The following is a 17665-nucleotide window of genomic DNA, read 5'->3' on the forward strand; positions in this document are numbered from 1 at the left end:
TAGTATTAACCTCAGAGGGTTGTTGTAAGGAGCAAATATATTAATTCGTACAAACACTTAGAGCTGGTAAGGGTTCAGCAATTGCTAGGTACGGGTTTTTGCCCTTGGGGCTGGAGCTACAAGAAAGACTCCCACATCTTTGGACTGCAACAGCCACGGGCCCCTCCTGATCTAAAGGAGCTCACCCTCTGGTTTGTAGGCATTTTTAAAGTCACGGATATTATTATGAAAAGCTTAGCTATTGATTATTCTTCTGAGAGGCCTGAGTAGCCGACTTGAGCCCCTTGTGCTGTAAATAAGAGATTTGCTGCATATGCATTTCCCTGGGTGAATCTGTCTCCTTTGGGAATTCCTTCGCCTGTGCTGATCCATTATTTAAATTGTCTTGTAACCAGGCACTGGGCTTCATGATATGAATATCTTTTTTTTTTTCTTTTTGAGAAGGATGCTCTGTTTATGGTTAGCCCCATAATAAAGAGAAAAATATGTCATTCCCCATCAAGGCAAAGGATGGCCACTCACCCCTTTGCAGTACCCCAGTCTGAAAAAAATGGCTTCTGTTTTGTCTTATTGTACAATGACTCCAACATTTGCCATTCCTATACCTGCCTATACTCAGCTATATGCAGAGCAGCGTCCACATTGATGTCAAGGTCATCAGACTTTTCCAGGTGTTCTTCTGGGTCTTGTATTGATCCATTAACTGTGTATTAAGCAAATGAATTCAGGGTGAGTGTTTAAATAGGATATTTCCCAAACTAATCTAAAGCAATCAATCAATGTGTTTTTCTAACTTGTTACTTAGATGCTGCTGGGTATCTTGAATGTGCCTTTGAAAAGGAACTATTCAAGTGGTGATTTGGTGACGGGGGAGGCGGGGGAGGCGGGGGAGGCGGGAGAGCAGAAATGGATGAGAGATGTAGTAGCTTTGTAAATACCACACCCAGATATAACAAACTTTCATTTATTAATTATGTCATTTCCCCTAGACATTACACACCGTTTTACAAACATCTCTGAAGTAACTTTTGCCATACCTAATATTATTTCATCTTAAGTAAGATTCGGGACAGGGCTTCTGGGGCCTATTTTTTTTTTAGAAGAAGCAAGTGAATTAGACAAACCATAAGAGACTCTTAATCTCAGGAAACAAACTGAGGGTTGCTGGAGTGGAGGGGCTGGGAGGGATGGGGTGGCTGGGTGATGGACATTGGGGAGGGTATGTGGTATGGTGAGTGCTGTGAATTATGTAAGACTGATGAATCACAGACCTGTACCCCTGAAACAAATAATACATTATATGTTAATAAAAAAAAAAAAAAGAAAATTCACAGGGCATCTCGGTGGCTTAATTAAGGGTCCGACTCTTGATCTCAGCTTAGGTCATGATCTCAGGGTTGTGAGTTCAAGCCCCCCATTGGGTCCCACACTGGGCATGGAGCCTACTTAAAAAAAAAAAAAGAAAAGAAAAGAAAAATCACATGTGTGCTCACAGAGACACCAAGAGGAACATCGATCTAACTCTTGATTTTCCATTTGTTTCCACTATGGAAGTAAAGCCAACCATGGTAAGTTTAACAGTTCCCAAACTGCAACACCATTTTTCTTCTCCTTAGGCTCCTTAAGCTTCTGACTCGAAGAGAAAGTTTTCTCTTATAAGCAGAGTTTGAGACTCTTTTAAGGTTAACTCTTGTGGTCTCTAAACCTACCTTCCCTAGCTTCCCTTTCCTTCCCAAGGAAGGGCCAGGACTTTTAGGAGAGACTAGGGAGAAGGAACCCATGGAGTCCTTTAGAGAGTCCCTAAGAGTCTGGCCTTGACCCAATCATCTGCTGCAGGCAAAGATTTGAAGCAGACTAGGGGATTCATTTTGACTAGGAAGACCTTGACTCAGTCTCCCATCTTGGCCTTGTCATGTGCTAAGCTGGGCATTTGGACCAAAGGCAACATGCCTGTGAGTCAAAGTCCAGGATTGTCCTGTGTGGAGACTCCTTGGGCCTTCCCCCTGTGTACCCATTCTCATGAGCCGAGCAAGAACGTCACCATTTTGTCTTTTGCCTTTGTCATTGGTCATGACAGCTAAAGGTAACCAACAGAGCTTACTTTCCAACTTGAAAGGTGATTTGTATATCCTGAAGGATGTGTTTTGTTAAAGGAATTTTTTCTCATACAAAATGCTAAAATGTGTTTTGTCTCTTGTTCACTTGATCTAGTGTGTTAATTACTGCAATCTCTGTTTTCTGTGTGTTGCAGGCAGCGTAGTATACCTTGGCATGATGGCCGGGGCTTTCTTCTGGGGAGGACTGGCGGACAAAGTGGGAAGAAAGCAGTCTCTTCTGATTTGCATGTCTATCAACGGATTCTTCGCCTTCCTTTCTTCATTTGTCCAGGGTTATGAATTCTTTCTCTTCTGTCGCTTACTTTCTGGATTCGGGTAAGGTTTTTTTCCTTCATACTTCATAGTAATGTGTTTATTCTTCATAATTATACATGTTTTCCACTCTAGAGGACCTCATTACTGGGAAATTATCCCTTACCACACTTCTTTCCCTATCTTCACATCTGCCTTAGGAACCATGATGCTAGTTCTTAGAAATGTAAGTCCAGGAAAGAGAACACACTTCTATGTTCTTGTGGCTGATTCTGGTAGTATTTTACTTTAGGAAATTCATTTTAGTTTAAATGGAATCTTGTTTCTCTGGCAGAATGCATTCATAAATGTATTTTTCTTCTGAAAATTGAGTTTAAGCAAGAAATAGCCCTGGTCCTCCCTATTATGAGCTAGTGAAGGTTCAAACTATTCAGACTTGCTCTTAAATCCAGGATGAATGTGTCTCAAGCAAATGTTATTTTATTGATCTATGTTAACAGCATATTTAACTTGGTAGGAAGCCTACTTCTTGAGATGTAATATGTTCCATTTGTTAAGTTCCTGATTTTTGTTGAATTAACAGAAGTTGTGACGTTGGCCCAGTACAATGGAGGAGTATCATACTCCCCCTGCCCCATCCACGGGGAATACATTCCAAAATCCCCGGTTGATGCCTGAAACTGCAGATAGTACCGAACCCTATATAAACTATGCTTTTTCCTCTATATACATACCTATGACAAAGTTTAATTTATAAATTAGGCACAGTAAGAGATCAACAGCAACAACTCATAATAAAATAGAACAATGATAAAAATATACTGTAATGAAAGTTATGTGAATGTGATCTCTTTCAAAATATCTTATTGTACTCTACTCATGCCTGTTCTTGTGATGTAAGACAATAAGATGCCTATGTGATGAGATGACATGATGTGAATGACGTAGGCTTCGTGACATAGTGTTAGGCTGTAACTGACCTTCTAATGATGAATCAGAAGGAGGATCAGTTGTTTCTGGACTGCGGTTGACTGCAGGGAATTGAAACCACAGGTAACTGAGACCTGGGAAAGCGAAACTGCAGAAAATGGGGGACTGCTGTGTAGCCAATGGTGTAGTCATTGTCTTTAAAGAGCTTGAAGCACCTGTCAACTCTACGAAGTGAATCCACAGCTGAGGAAAACCCCATATCTTAATTAGGAGAGTCCAAGATATTCTGCTCTGATAAGGAAAAAATTAGTAAAAATACAAAATTTCTGTTTGAGAACTTTATTTTCATTAGAGATGTTCTTTCTGAGGTATCTATCATAAGATGAATCTATAGGAATAATATCAAATAAAAGTAAATAAATAGAGAAAGGAAAGGAGACAGTTCTGGGTTATGAACTTGAGAGGCATATCAGTTGTGGTTGTTGAGAGTGGTACCCACACAGCAAAACACAGTTTTGCCAAAAGAGAAGGTCAGAGAACGGCAACTTGTCTTCCTTAATTACCTAGAATAGTACTTTAAAATCAGAACTAAGATGAAAAGGAATATAAGGCATAATAGAGAAAGACTGTGATCTGGTTACTTCAGGGGTACAAAGATTTCCAAATGCAAACTAATGGATCACTTTTATGACCATTCAAAATATTAAAAAAAATTTTTATATCATTTTATGCCACAAGATATATGTACATATTGAGACTGGTGGATTATTCACTGATTTTTCGGATGTGCTTTTTCATCTTTTCATAGCCCTTCATATGCTACATTCTGCACACAGTGGGCACTTTGCAAATATGTGACTAAGTCGCACAAATCAGGAGCTTTCCTTAGGGTGAAGACATGCCGGTAGACCATTCCAGAAAACCAAGAAGGTTGGAAAGTCTGGGAAAGGGGCGCCTGGGTGGCTCAGTCGTTAAGCCTCTGGCTTCGGCTCGGGTCGTGATCCCAGGGTCCTGGGACCAAGCCCCGCATCGGGCTCCCTGCTCAGCGGGAAGCCTGCTTCTCCCTCTCCCACTCTCCCTGCTTGTGTTCCCTCTCTCGCTGTGTCTCTCTCTGTCAAATAAATAAAATCTTTAAAACAAACAAAAAAAAGAAAGTCTGGGAAAGTGTAAAAATATTTTTTCCTTGGGAAAAAAATGATAAAAATCAATAATTCACTTTGTAATGAATGATAGAGAAAGGAGGCTTTCCCTTGGTGCTCAGAGGTCTGTGTGAAATTGGCTAAATACACAGATGACCTGGGGAGGTAATTTGGATCATGGATTCAAGGGGCTGCAGCAGTGTATTGGGGTAGAGGAAGAACATGTTTTATTTGGAGCTATTTGTTAAAGGACCTTCACAGCGTCCATAAGATAAGACATTCCTGCCACCAGGAAAGGCTAAGGCTTCTGTTTACTTTCTGTCACCTATGTAATACCACTGGCCTGTCAGGATAAGGCTAACCGCTTAAGTTCCGAGCTTCCCAGTCCTTTCCATTTAGTCTTATCAAGGAAATTTCAGTGATATCCATAGACTCAGAGGTACCTGACTGTGGTCAAATTATGATGGCAGTTTTAATCGCCAATTCTGGATTGTGATGTGGTCAACCCAACTGACTGCGGAGAAAAGGGCCATTATGGTGGTTGCGGAATACTCCAAACTAATGGACTGTCTAGAAGTTAATTCAAGGGCAGGACAAAAGCAGAGACTGCCTGGGTATATTCATGATATCATCGTCCTCCCTGTCACAGACAAATCATTCTTCAGCTAGCAGCTCAGGGCTGCTGACTTCTAAATAACATAATCTACCTGACAAAGCACAGACCGTGTATTGCTAACTCAGCTAGGCTCCATAAATTATGATACCAGAGGTTAATGCATTGTGCCTTTGCCAAGTTGGCACAGGACTAGGAGTCCAGAAATCCAAGTCCACCCTACCCCTGCCCTTTACTGGGGACCCTGGGAGAGTCATCCTACTTTTCCAGCCTGATTCTTCTCTTGTTTTTTTGGTTTTGTTTTTATTTTTATTTATTTATTTTCATTTCAAGTTTTTATTTAAATTCTAGTTAGTTAATATATACTGTAATATTGGTTTCAGGGGTAGAATTTAGTGATTCATCACTTACGTACAGCACCCAGTGCTCATCACAAGTGCCCTCCTGAATGCCCATCACCCATCTAGCCCATCCCCTTGCCCACCTCCCTTCCAGCAACCCTCAGTTTGTTCTCTGTCGTAGAGTCTCTTTGGTTTTCTTCCCTCTCTTTGTTTTCCCCTTTCCCCTATGTTCATCTGTTTTGTTTCTTCAATTCCACATATGAGTGAAATCATAGGGTATTTGTCTTTCTCTGACTGGCTTATTTCACTTAGCATAATACACTCTAGCTCCATCTATGTTGTTGCAAATGTCAAGATTTCATTCTTTTTGATGGCTGCATAATATTCCAGTGTGTGTGTGTGTGTGTGTGTGTGCGCGCGTGCGCGCGCGTGCGTGTGTGTGTATTACCACATCTTTATCCATCCATCTGTTGGTGGACATCTGGGCTCTTTCCATAGTTTAGCTATTGTGGACATTGCTGCTATAAACGTTGGGGTGCAGGTGCCCCTTCAGATCACTACATTTGTATCTTTGGGGTAAATACCCAGTAGTGCAATTACTGGGTCATAGGGTAGCTCTATTTTTAACCTTTTGAGGAAACTCCATACTGTCTTCTAGAGTGGCTGCACCAGCTTGCATTCCCACCAACAGTGTAGGAGGGTTCCCCTTTCTCCACATCCTCGCCAACATCTGTCATTTCCTGTGTTGTTAATTTTAGCCATTCTGACGGGTGTGAGGTGGTGTCTCATTGTAGTTTTGATTTGTATTTCCCTGCTGATGAGTGATGTTGAGCATCTTTTCATGTGTCTGTTGGCCTGATTCTTTTGTGAGAAGAGAGGGAGATTCCCAAGGCTGGGAGTGCAGCTGAGCGGGGAGCCCAGGTGGCAAAACAGTCAGAGTTTTGTGGGATCCAGGCGCTGAGGGGACCTGAGAACTGAAGTTGTTAAGGAAAATGAAGAAAGTTATCTTTCTTCCTCAGCCGAGTTTACGGGCCATGTCACCTATACACAACGTGTGAGGCACCACCTCCATGAGAGAGGGCTTTTCTCAGCAGCTCTAGAGTTGCATTTGGACACCCTGTCTCTGAATCTCCGGGCTGTCTCAGCCAAGGCTCTGCTTTCTCCAGAGATATATTTTTTCTACTTAGTTAAGAGCTCCCTCTATCCCCATCTGATCTGGGTTTTAAATTGAGTAAAACTAAATGACCAAGGAAATAAGGGTTCAGAATGTTGGGATTCTTCTGTTGCAGGCCTCTGGCACTCAGACGCATCAACGCTCCATGCATTTCCCAGGAATGTTGCTCTCGCCATCTTTTCTGCTTCAGAGGTTCTTCTCCCAGAGCCCTTAGTGCTCAGGGCCTCAGAGAGGCCCTTTCTAAGACAGCCCTCCCTGCAAATACTTGCTTTTCATGTGTTTATTTCTTTCCTCCTCTGGATTGTAAATTCCAAGAGGCTGGGCTTGTCTGCTTAAGGCAAGGCAGGTTTGGTTACCCTAAAGGACACCAGTCCTGCCAGGGGTGGACCTATGGCTTTGGCTAGTTGATCATGGTGTTGTTGCCAGAAGTGAAATAGATGGGAAGTTTGCTGAAGTCTTACTTGATCTGTATTAGCAGAATTCTAGGTCAAGTGAATGAAAGTTTAACTTGAATCATAAAAAGTCATGAGTCTCAGGAGACAGTCATGGCCCATCAGTGAATTCCCAGACTCGAACCAGTTTGCAGACCCAGAACTCCTCAAATAAAGGGGAGACTGGGTCCCTTGAGGAAGAACCCCAGGACCACTGACACTATAATACCTTAATCTTTCACTCAGCCTTTCCCAAGGGACTTAGGGCCTTTTACTAGGGTAGTGATGCTGAGGGGAAAGGAGATAATCAGACTTTGGGGGACTCACCGGCTCTGAACTGACACTAATTCCAGGACACCAAAAACGTCACTAAGATCTACCAGTCGGCGTAGGGGCTCATGGAGGTTGGGTGATAATGGAGTTGTAGCTCAGGCTACATCTCAATGGGTCCCTGAATCCATCCTGTGGTTATTTCCCAGTTCCAGAATGCATGACTGGAATAGACGTTGTTACAGATAGAATCTCCACGTTGGTACAGCTCCTGTTCACTAGTTCCACATGCTGGGAATTTCAGAGGAGGAAAAGAATTTCTGGGTCACAGGCAGAGCCTTCATTTTGCAGAGTAAGGTGCAGTGATGGAACCAGGAAGACACAGCTAGGACTTAAGTCACAACTAAGTCCTTTTGAATTGGCAACTCTGTACTCAACTAAACTGCCTTCTGAATCCAAGATCAAGATGCCTTTCTGTCAGTTTTATTGCAAATGCCACAGGTTTCCAGCTGTTCTGTCTTATTTCGCGGCTGAAGCATCATTAGCAGCACTGTGTTAAATTCCTGTTTCTGCATATAAGGGAGACTGCGAAGGAGTGCTTCATTTAGCCTGAGGTCTACCTGGGTTTACGGTTTCATTGCCTCTAAATGTGCTTTCCTCTTAATTTCCCACACCAAGTCATGAATATATTTTGTTAGAAACATAAAAATTCCAGCTGCCATATTCTGTGTGACTTTAAATATTTATTCAGTACGACGAATGATTTTCCAGCTGGGGACAACAGTGTGAGTGAGGAATAGGGCATCACGAATTATTCATCTCTCTCTCACTTTTGTAAGTGAATCTCACACCAGGGAACAGACACTTCCCTCTCCTCTTTTGCTATAGAAAATTAGAAAGATGGGAAATGGAGTTGACACCACTGATTCATTTTCATTTGCCCCAGAATTAAATTATTTGTTTCCAGTCACTGTTAATTATGGGAATGATAATGCTTCAGATGCTGGGCAATATCAGAGTTGGGAGCTTCTCACTGAGGGCCTGGCTCAGCTAAGCATAAAGGTCAGGAGAGAAATATAACAGCAACAGAAATTAAAATGAAATTTCTATGTATCTGTATGTCATCGGGAACAAAGAGTCATTTCTCCCTCTGCAAGTGGAGCCTCGCAAATGCATACTTCATAGCTATTTGCTATATCCTTCTATTAACTGCATTATAACCAGATCACCTTAGCTTTGTAGAAATGATTCCCCACTAATTGGAATTCTTCGGTGTTTTATATTTAGCATGTTTATTCCCACAACATTTTTAAAAAATAGGTATGGGGGCGCCTGGGTGGCTCAGTCATTAAGCGTCTGCCTTCGGCTCAGGTCATGATCCCAGGGTCCTGGGATCGAGCCCCACATCCAGCTCCCTGCTCCACGGGAAGCCTGCTTCTCCCTCTCCCACTCCCCCTGCTTGTGTTCCCTCTCTCACTGTGTCTCTCTCTGTCAAATAAATAAATAAAAAATCTTTAAAAAAAATAATAAATAAATAAAAAATAGGTATGCAAGAATAGTATGCTCTTTTTTTTAAGTAGGCTCCACGCCCGCTGTGGAACCCAATGCAGGGCTTGAACTCATGACTCTGAGATCAAGACCTAAGCTGAGATCAAGAGTCAGATGCTAGGGGCATCTGGGTAGCTCAGTTGATTGGACGTCTGCCTTCGGTTCCAGTTGTGATCTGGGGGTCCTGGGATCTAGCCCTATGTCAGGCTCCTTGCTTGGCAAGGGAGCCTGCTTCTCCTTCTCCCGGTCCCCCTGCTTGTGCTCTCTCTCTCTGTCTTATAAATAAATAGAATCTTTTTTAAAAAGTTTACCAAAAAAAGTCAGATGCTTAAACTGACTGAGCCACTCAAGCGCCCCTATTGTGCCTTTTTAAATAGAGGCACAGGGAGATTAAGTGGCTCCCAAAAGTTCAACAGATCCTCCAGTCTTCTGAGTTTTAGTCTAATTCTGAACTACCAGGTTCTCCCTTCAAAGTAGTCTTTCTCTTAGGATATGTTTTACTTCCTTATCATATTTGAAAAATGCAGGCTCATTTCAAAATTTTCAAAACGTTTAAAATGTGTTTTATCAAACACCTCTATATGCTTGCCCTGTGAGAGATGCTAAGTACTTTACACTGTTGACTCCTCTAAAGCTCATGGTGACCCTGTGAGGAAGATTCCCTTTATTCTACCCATTTTATAGAGGAGGAAATTGAGGCACAGAGAGGTTAAGTAACTGTCCAAGGTCACACAGTAAGTATTGTGGTCATACACAGGCAGCCTGGTGCCAGAACCCATGCTCAGACCACCAGGCTGTGCTGTCTCAGATTCAACGAGAAGTATGTCTGATTTCATAGGATACAATGCCCAATACACAATAGGCACTAAATAAACATTTTGAACCGATCAATTCAGGAATGTTTCTGACCCAGAGAGTCAGGATGGAGAGCTCTCCCAGGATGAAAGATGAGGCAACAGACTACATTACCTTTAATCCCAAAATAATCACAAACCCAGATTATCAATAGGAGGTCATGGTTTCCTTAGGCCTGTGTTGTCCAAGAGGCAGCATGCAGCTACCAAGCGCTTGAAATGTAGCCAGACTGACATGAGCTGTAAACGCAAATTACATAGCACTGGTTTCAAAGACTTAGCACATACAGAAGAGTGCAGAATACCTCATTGATAATTTATATATTGATTACATGTTAAAATGACAGTATCTGAATATGTTGAGTTAAATGAATGTATATTAAAATTAAATTCACCTGATTTTTTTTGCTTTGTCTTAATATCTTTTCTAGAAAATTTAAAGTTATACATGTGGCTCACATGGTACTTCTCTTAGAAAGCACTGTCTTAGACAATGCCTTTTGTGAAAATTTCCCCCAAAGAGTTTACCTTTTGGGCATACTTTATTTCCCAGTATGCCCTTTGGCACAGGTGCCATTGATCCCAAGAGAGAAGTAACAGAACAAAAGATCTTCCAGACTTAAAATTTATAATTGTGGAAAAATGAGCCATATGCATTCTTTAGAAAAGACTCTGTAAGCTCCTTGAAGGCAGGAACTTGGGTTCTTCGTTCCTGTACCTCCAGCAATTGTGATATACCTCATGCAGAGTTTGGCTGGAGGGGGTGGGTATGGGGGTTGATGGATGGATAGGTAGATGGTGGGTAGATGAGAGGGTGAGTAGAGGAATGGATGAGTAGATACATACAGCAAGTGTCTGGAGAAGTCTGCAGGTTTTTGTCATCATTTCTCATAGATCATCTTAGTGATCATCACTATCTTTATTCATGACCCCATTTAGGTGCTGTGGGAATGGATTTTTCCAGCTCTCTCAAGAGCTCGATTAATTTTTTTTCAAGACAGTGTTAGAATCCTCATCTATGGCTACACCTGTTCCCTGTAGCATTCTGTGCTGCTGTGGATACAATAGGTTTGGGTGCTTAGGGCACCAACCTGATTACAAACAAGGGCTAGGGAAGCTGTTTTCTTGGAAACACAACTTATGCCCAAATTGTATATTTACATCTCAATATTTTTAAAATAGTCAAGTTCCTACCAATTATTCTATCCATAGTTCATACAATATTGGAAAATAACAACTGCTCCTATCAAAGAATATGATTTTTGAATCTGTGACTTTGGACAGTGAGAAATTAAAGCTATCCGAATGACACAACCTTTAGCACTGCCACCGGATATAGGAGATTCCCATTCTTGATTTGATGACTGGTTTGGTTACCGGTAGGTGTTCTTCTCCTGTTTCCATCTGGAGTACTCATCATGAACAGGTGCCTTCCAATCAATACAGCAATCTCATTTTCTGTGCCACCCCAGCCCGTTCAGAGACAGTTAGATCTGTGTTCTTTTCTCTAAGCCTCTGTGATAGTCTATTTACTTTCATGAAAAGGAAGTCACTGAAAAGTCCTTCTTTGGGGCTGCTGCTTTAATTGTTTATTTCTGGGTCCAACTTAAAATGTAGTGAATTGGTTCTGAATTGCTGTGCAATTTGCCTGGCAGTCAGTGTAGTTGATTTTCCTTTTCTTGTTGATTCTGAGTGAGGATTAAAAGGATATTTTCAGGCAATTTTTTTGTAATTGTGATTCCCAGTGTAAACTACACCATTCAGTGTTCTTTTTATAAACCCATGATACCCATCTTAAAATAAAAGTTCTCAGAGTGGGCTCTTGGTGGACTTTGCCCTCCGCCTATTGTCAGTATAGAACATGTGACTTTACAACACATATTCACTTCCTCCTTAATTCTGTCCTCCCATAACGCCCCATTTCCCAATGGAAATGGGAGATAGAAGATTGAGGTGAAAGACTGTTTGACAGTCACATGGTGAAATAAGTTAGAATGAAAGTATTCTTTGTTACATGCTTACTGGGGAATTTTGGCAGAACAGAATCACTCAGGAGAACCCCTCCTTGGGAGAAGTCATCAGACATTCCACAGGTTCTCCTCTAAACTCTCATAGTTCAAGCCATTTTAAGTCCAACTACTCTTTTTGTCCACGGCCTCCCTCTTTCACTGCAGAACCCTGAGCCCTTCCCTGTCTTTGCCTCAATAGCCAGTGTGAGTCAGTATGGTGAGGTACGGGGACAAACATAGTCCACCAGAGTTGCCATCTGCACGGGAGTAATGGGAGGTGTGGCAGTGAAATTAGCAGCCTTCCAACAGTCAGGCTTCCCAGTTTCTCAGTGAAGTTTGTGCAGACAGTAGTATTTGGCATTCTCTTTCATCCTGCAACGCTAAACGGACTTACACTTATGTGTCTCGTGTTCCCAACAGAGAAGCTGTGTCTGTAAAGCTGACATACCCTTTGCCTTACACAATATCCCACATGCGAATTTGCCTTAGATTACTGAGGGAAATAAATATGTTTCATGATATTCACCAGACGCCTAGTATTGAGTCATATGTAGGCCTTTTGAGGTGTGTGTGTGTGTGTGTGTGTGTGTGTGTGTGTGTGCGCGCGCACGCACATGTGGGCTGGAGAGTGGGGTCGGAGAGTGGTCCCAACTTATTCTAGAATGTGTTTTGATACATTTTTTTAAATTCCTTTAATTTTCTACAATTAAAGTTGTAAAAATGTAACCTTACTCTTACTTAAAAATAACTCCAAGTCTGAAATTCCAAATATCAGTGCTCTGTTTCAGTTGTATCAATTCAATTATTTTGAATTTGGCTAATCCTCCACCTCTATAGAGTGTGGATTTCAATTATTATTCCCTCTATGCCTCCTTTTACCGAAGATAATTAATATTTGACCCTTTTTGACAGTTAATAAAATAGACTGAATATCTGATCCTGAGAAAAATTCTTTACAAACCACCCTGATCTGATGGCTTCATTATGTAAACATTCCATCAAAATTGAACTTGAGAAAATTTCAACAGTAGCTAACTGATCATTATATAATGAACAATAAAAAGGTCTCCGTGCTAACTGGATTTAGAGATATATTACATATCAGGTAATGTAAAAGATAACCATTTCATGCCTTATATTACGAATTTTTAGTATAAAACAAGGTATATTTTCCATATTAAATCGCCATTACAAGAGTTTCTCAATCTCAGCACTATTAATATCTTCGGATAGGTAATTTTTTGTTGCAAGGAGCTGTCTTGTGTATTTTAGGACTTTTAGCAGCATCCTTGGCCTCTACTTATTATGCCAGTTGCACCTCCTGGGTTGTGACAGCTAAAAATGTATCCAGCCATTGCCAAACGTCTGTTGGGAGGGGGAGAACACAATCAACTGTATTTAAGAACCACTGATACGTGGGACTTCGAGAACTGCCGTTCAAATATTTGTTATCTCTTCATGTATTCTCAGAAATTTTATCTTGATACAATAAAACAATTCAGAAAATGCATAGCCCCTCACACAAAATATGAACTATTGATGTAGAACAATGAGAACTTTTTTTTTTTACTTACAAAAATGGGGGGGCAGCTTTTTCCTATCTTCAGTACTTAAAGTTTGAACAAAATCATATTGTGATGAAAACTTATGCTTTATCTCTTATCTGAATTTTTATTGTTGGTAATTATAGCATTCTGCAGCAGTTTTCTTTAAGGGACCAAGGTATTTTGGAAGTTCCTAGAGTGCCGAACAGGGTTGCACGGTGTCTTATGCCCAGGGGTTCCAAGTAACTTTTGTCACCAGGGCACCTGGTCAAAAGGTGCCCATACAACTCAGACATAGACTGATTTCAGGAACTCTTTGGGGACTCTGTTGCTATTGGAACCTCCATTCCAGCACCCACAACTTCTCTCATAATTACATTGACCCAGAACATAAGATGTATGTTTCCATTCATGGGAGATCTTTAGGTCCTCAGAACAAGTTACTCCAGTCCATTTGGCATGGCACCTCCATCAGCAAGAGCAATCCAGCTCTTTTGAGGAGCACTGAGTGCATGTCCTGTGGGCCAGGTGATGGGGATTCGAAGGCGAATGGGATATAGTCCTCACCCTCACGGAGCCTGCAGTCTGGTGTAAACAATGTTTAAGATCTCTGCCGCTGTATGAAACACTACTAATAGTTAACATTACAGCAGGCTGCAATGTTTTTTTCTGCTTAAAGGCTGTCACAGTAACACGAGGAGTAATGTTTTCCCTAAAATGGATGATCAGCCCACAGGGAGAAGTATGAATGCTTGCATTGTTTTGTAGGGCTCTGAATCTGAAGAACTTTGCAAAGGCTTTCAATAGACTCCCTCACTCATTCTTCAGACTCATGTGTCCATTGGTATTAGAGTTCTTTGCAATCTGCTTTGCAGATAGATATTGCGGGATATCCATGCAAAAATAACCACCTTGAAAAAGAGGCGTTGAATCAGAACCAGCTGGATTGCTTATATTCCCCTAAAAGTTGGTATTCTTTTACACAACAATAATTTGTGTAAGCCCACAGGCAAATCTACAGTCTTCCACTTGCCACTTTAGCCGCCCCAGAGTACATTTATCTCGTTTCCGAGTGGCCTGGCATATCGTACATGCAATTGTGCCTTCATGAAGTGTGAGTGATAGCTCTTAACATATGGAATGTCCAGAATCCTGATGAAACATTAATTGGGATGTGAAAAGTCCATAAAAACCGGGACTTTTTTTATGCATTGAGAAGTGAAGTCATAGGTTAGGGACCTGGGACTTTATGATGCAGAGAAACGGATTCTTCACATCAAATGAAAAAAGCAGGAGCATTAAATGATTTATGGCACAGCCATTTTATTTCCTATTAAAATTGTGTGTTGTAATGAAACCACATTAAATCTGTTCAGAGCTTTGTGGAATTTTAAAATTCAGCCAGCTGTCCATGGTTTCTGGTCCTTGAGAAGCCAGGGAGAGAACTGTGGGGGTCTGACGTGGTGTGGGATAGAGCCAGCTCTGACTGCCCACCACATGCATTTCTTTCTTGTGTGGGGGGACCACTTGATGACCTTGGACTGCTTGGCTACCCCTAGTGTGATGGTGCCAAATAGCCACGTGCTGTATCTGAGGTCACATGGAGCTTAGGAATTTGGGGTAGAACTGCCACATTCATGGCCCAGGGGAGCAGATATAGATGCTTCAAGCTAGTCTTTTTTCAAGTCTTTGAATAGCAATTCCCACTAAGAAACACAATAGCAATTCCCACTAAGAAACAATATACATTTATATACATATTTGTTTATATATAAATTTATATGTAGACACGTATATGCATATATGTATGTACTTTCTACATTATAAATATGTTTGTCATGAAGACAAAAGTTTAAAGAAATGTTACTCATCCTTATTACTTGAGTTGTATGTAACCATTTTCATCTCTATTTCAATTTTTAAAATTCTGTTTATAGCTACTAAATTAATTTCATAGCCCACAGATTGAAAAGCATTGGCCTAAGTGATCTACCCATATCTAGCAGTAGATAACCACCATATCACTTTAAGCAGGGGCAAATGAATGAAGTGGTGCTATATTTTGACCCACCATTTGATGCAGAATGACATTATGAATCCCATGATTCGATTGGTACACCCAGTTTGCTACAGATAAGGCCTTTCTTTAAATTTCATTTGCTAAGGTCACTGCCAATACTTCTTTATCACATCAAAGGCTCTGAGGAAATCAGTTATTGTTAACTGCATAAATACATGTTTTACTTCTTGACATGAAATGTCAATAGCAATTTACCTTACGGAAATCTGAACATAAAGGAATCGGCACATATTTTTAAAACTGTATTGCTAAGTGTTTTCTCTGTAACTTGTTTGTGTATATTGTACATCTTTCAAAAAATATTTAAGAATTCATATACTGTTTGGAATGATGGTAAGTAATGTTTTCTCATTCTATCCTACTTTCTGAGACAGTGTTTTTTGAAAATTGGTGGTCAAGACCTGTTTGAAATTTGGATGAGATCTAAGGCCCATCTGCCTAGAATGAACAAAGTATTTATTCCATAGACCCTCATTGGAGAACCCTTAACCTGAGTGGAAGTCACTGTTCATGTCAGCATCCCTTAGAGTTACCCTACTGGAAGGAAGCATTGTACCCTGTTCTGTTGGTATGGAAACCAGCAGCACCTTATTTGATTCTACCAGTGCGCATAGACATGTACCGAGGCAGCAGTGAGATCTACTGGGTTGAGACCAGAGCAGTCCAGAAAGCAACCCCATTGGGCGGCCTGTGTCCATCAGCACAACAGCCTGACTGGGCTGCAGGACCAGCTGCTGCAGGGTCACAGGGCAGACAGCCTCCCAGAAATGTTTGAAGCTCTTTCCAAAGTCACCATGTCATGGGTAGGACATATCCTAGTCTCTCTTTTTAAAAATGTGTTCATTAAAATATTCACTAGATTAGACCCAATGCTGTAACTTTTGCAAATACGTAGAACATTCAACCCTGAGTGGAAAGCCCCTCAGATTCTTATGCAAGGTTAGCTCTATAAATCCCATGACTAGGGCACCGCTGCCACCTTTTGGTAACATCCCTTAATTGCAGGTTCTGGAGGGATAGTAACCCTATATTAAGCAGATTATAATATTAAAGTTCTAAAATGATAGAAAATATACATGTCTGGATATGCTGGGATAGAGAGAGAGCGTGTGTTGTTAGAGCTTGCTTTGGTTCTGCCCTTTGCAGCTCCCATAGCTGTCCTGGCTCTGATTTCAGGTATTCTCTGTCCCTCTTGGCAGGATCGGAGGAGCCATTCCCACGGTGTTCTCCTACTTTGCTGAAGTGCTGGCCCGAGAGAAGCGGGGGGAGCATCTGAGCTGGCTCTGCATGTTCTGGATGGTTGGTGGCATCTACGCCTCTGCCATGGCCTGGGCCATCATCCCGTATTATGGTAAGAGGCTGGCCTGACGCGAGCCGGCAGCCATCTTATTTTACTTCAGCCTCCATTCTGTCCCTTTCCTGTCTTGTAAATGCTGGTTTGAGAACAACACTGGCGTGATCAAGTTTTTCCCTTTTGTAATATCTAGGATTTACCTCTAGTACAGAAAGCCAGTGGTCCTGTAGGAATATTATTGCCTTTTGCTGTTTTTCAAGTGCTCACTTTCATTGGCTTTCTGTGTGCTATCAACTCTGGGGTCCCCACCCAAATGGACATGAGAGGAGACACAGGTCGTAATCAGCATATGAGGCAACAGGACTTACTGTTGTTTGGGGGACTGTCATACACATCCGGCACACGCAAGTGCCTTTCTTCATCCCCTCTGGGTCCAGTCCAAAGCTCAACCCCATGTCAGCCCTGCCTCTGCTGGCAGCTCAGAACCAGGATGAGAGCAGAAAGAATCCTGTCTTGTCACGGACCATCTGTTTGCGGAGCTTAAGAGGTGATTCGACTGTCCTTGCTGCCCGGATCCCTCCACAGTTTCTTCTGAGCACTTGCTTTTCCTGCCATCTCTGAACACTTAAAGGTCTCCTGTTTCTGGGCAGTAAGCTTTGTCCTGCTTAGAAGCCAGGAACTTCCAGGTGCTTCACCCACAAACAGTGCAATGCAGGGAGAGGTTCACAGAATCCAGGAACCAAATTCAATATATAAGGCAAAGGAGAGGGGAGGTGTTCTGATTGTGTGTGTCTGTGTGAGAGAGAGAGAGGGAGAGAGCAAACATGTTGAAGTTTACAGATTATCAATATTGTGTAAATTAAAACCACATGTGGACTTTAAAAACTCACTCTTTGTTCAACCTAAAATCTAATTGATCATCGGGTAAAAAATTCGATTTCAAAAATTCACTTTTGGGTCATTTTCCTTTTTCCCTGCTTTTGTTTTATAGCAGAGCGATTTTCACTATAAAACCTAGTTCTCGTAGGGAACAATGATGGGTAAATTTGATTCATTGCTGAAATCAAAG

General features: G+C 41.5%; 1 protein-coding gene across 3 annotated transcripts in view; it reads left to right on the top strand.

Annotated features, from left to right (window-relative positions):
• Positions 1–17665, top strand: part of SV2C (synaptic vesicle glycoprotein 2C) — a 198670-nt gene that overhangs the window by 88370 nt on the left and 92635 nt on the right. For all 3 annotated transcript variants that reach the window (XM_027606820.2, XM_027606821.2, XM_027606822.2), the window contains 2 exons: positions 2252–2432; positions 16502–16653. In XM_027606820.2, the coding sequence (XP_027462621.1) occupies positions 2252–2432; positions 16502–16653 (333 nt within the window). The remainder of the gene's footprint in view (positions 1–2251; positions 2433–16501; positions 16654–17665) is intronic.

Source organism: Zalophus californianus, chromosome 5 (assembly GCF_009762305.2).
Source record: "Zalophus californianus isolate mZalCal1 chromosome 5, mZalCal1.pri.v2, whole genome shotgun sequence".
Lineage (NCBI taxonomy): Eukaryota > Metazoa > Chordata > Mammalia > Carnivora > Otariidae > Zalophus > Zalophus californianus.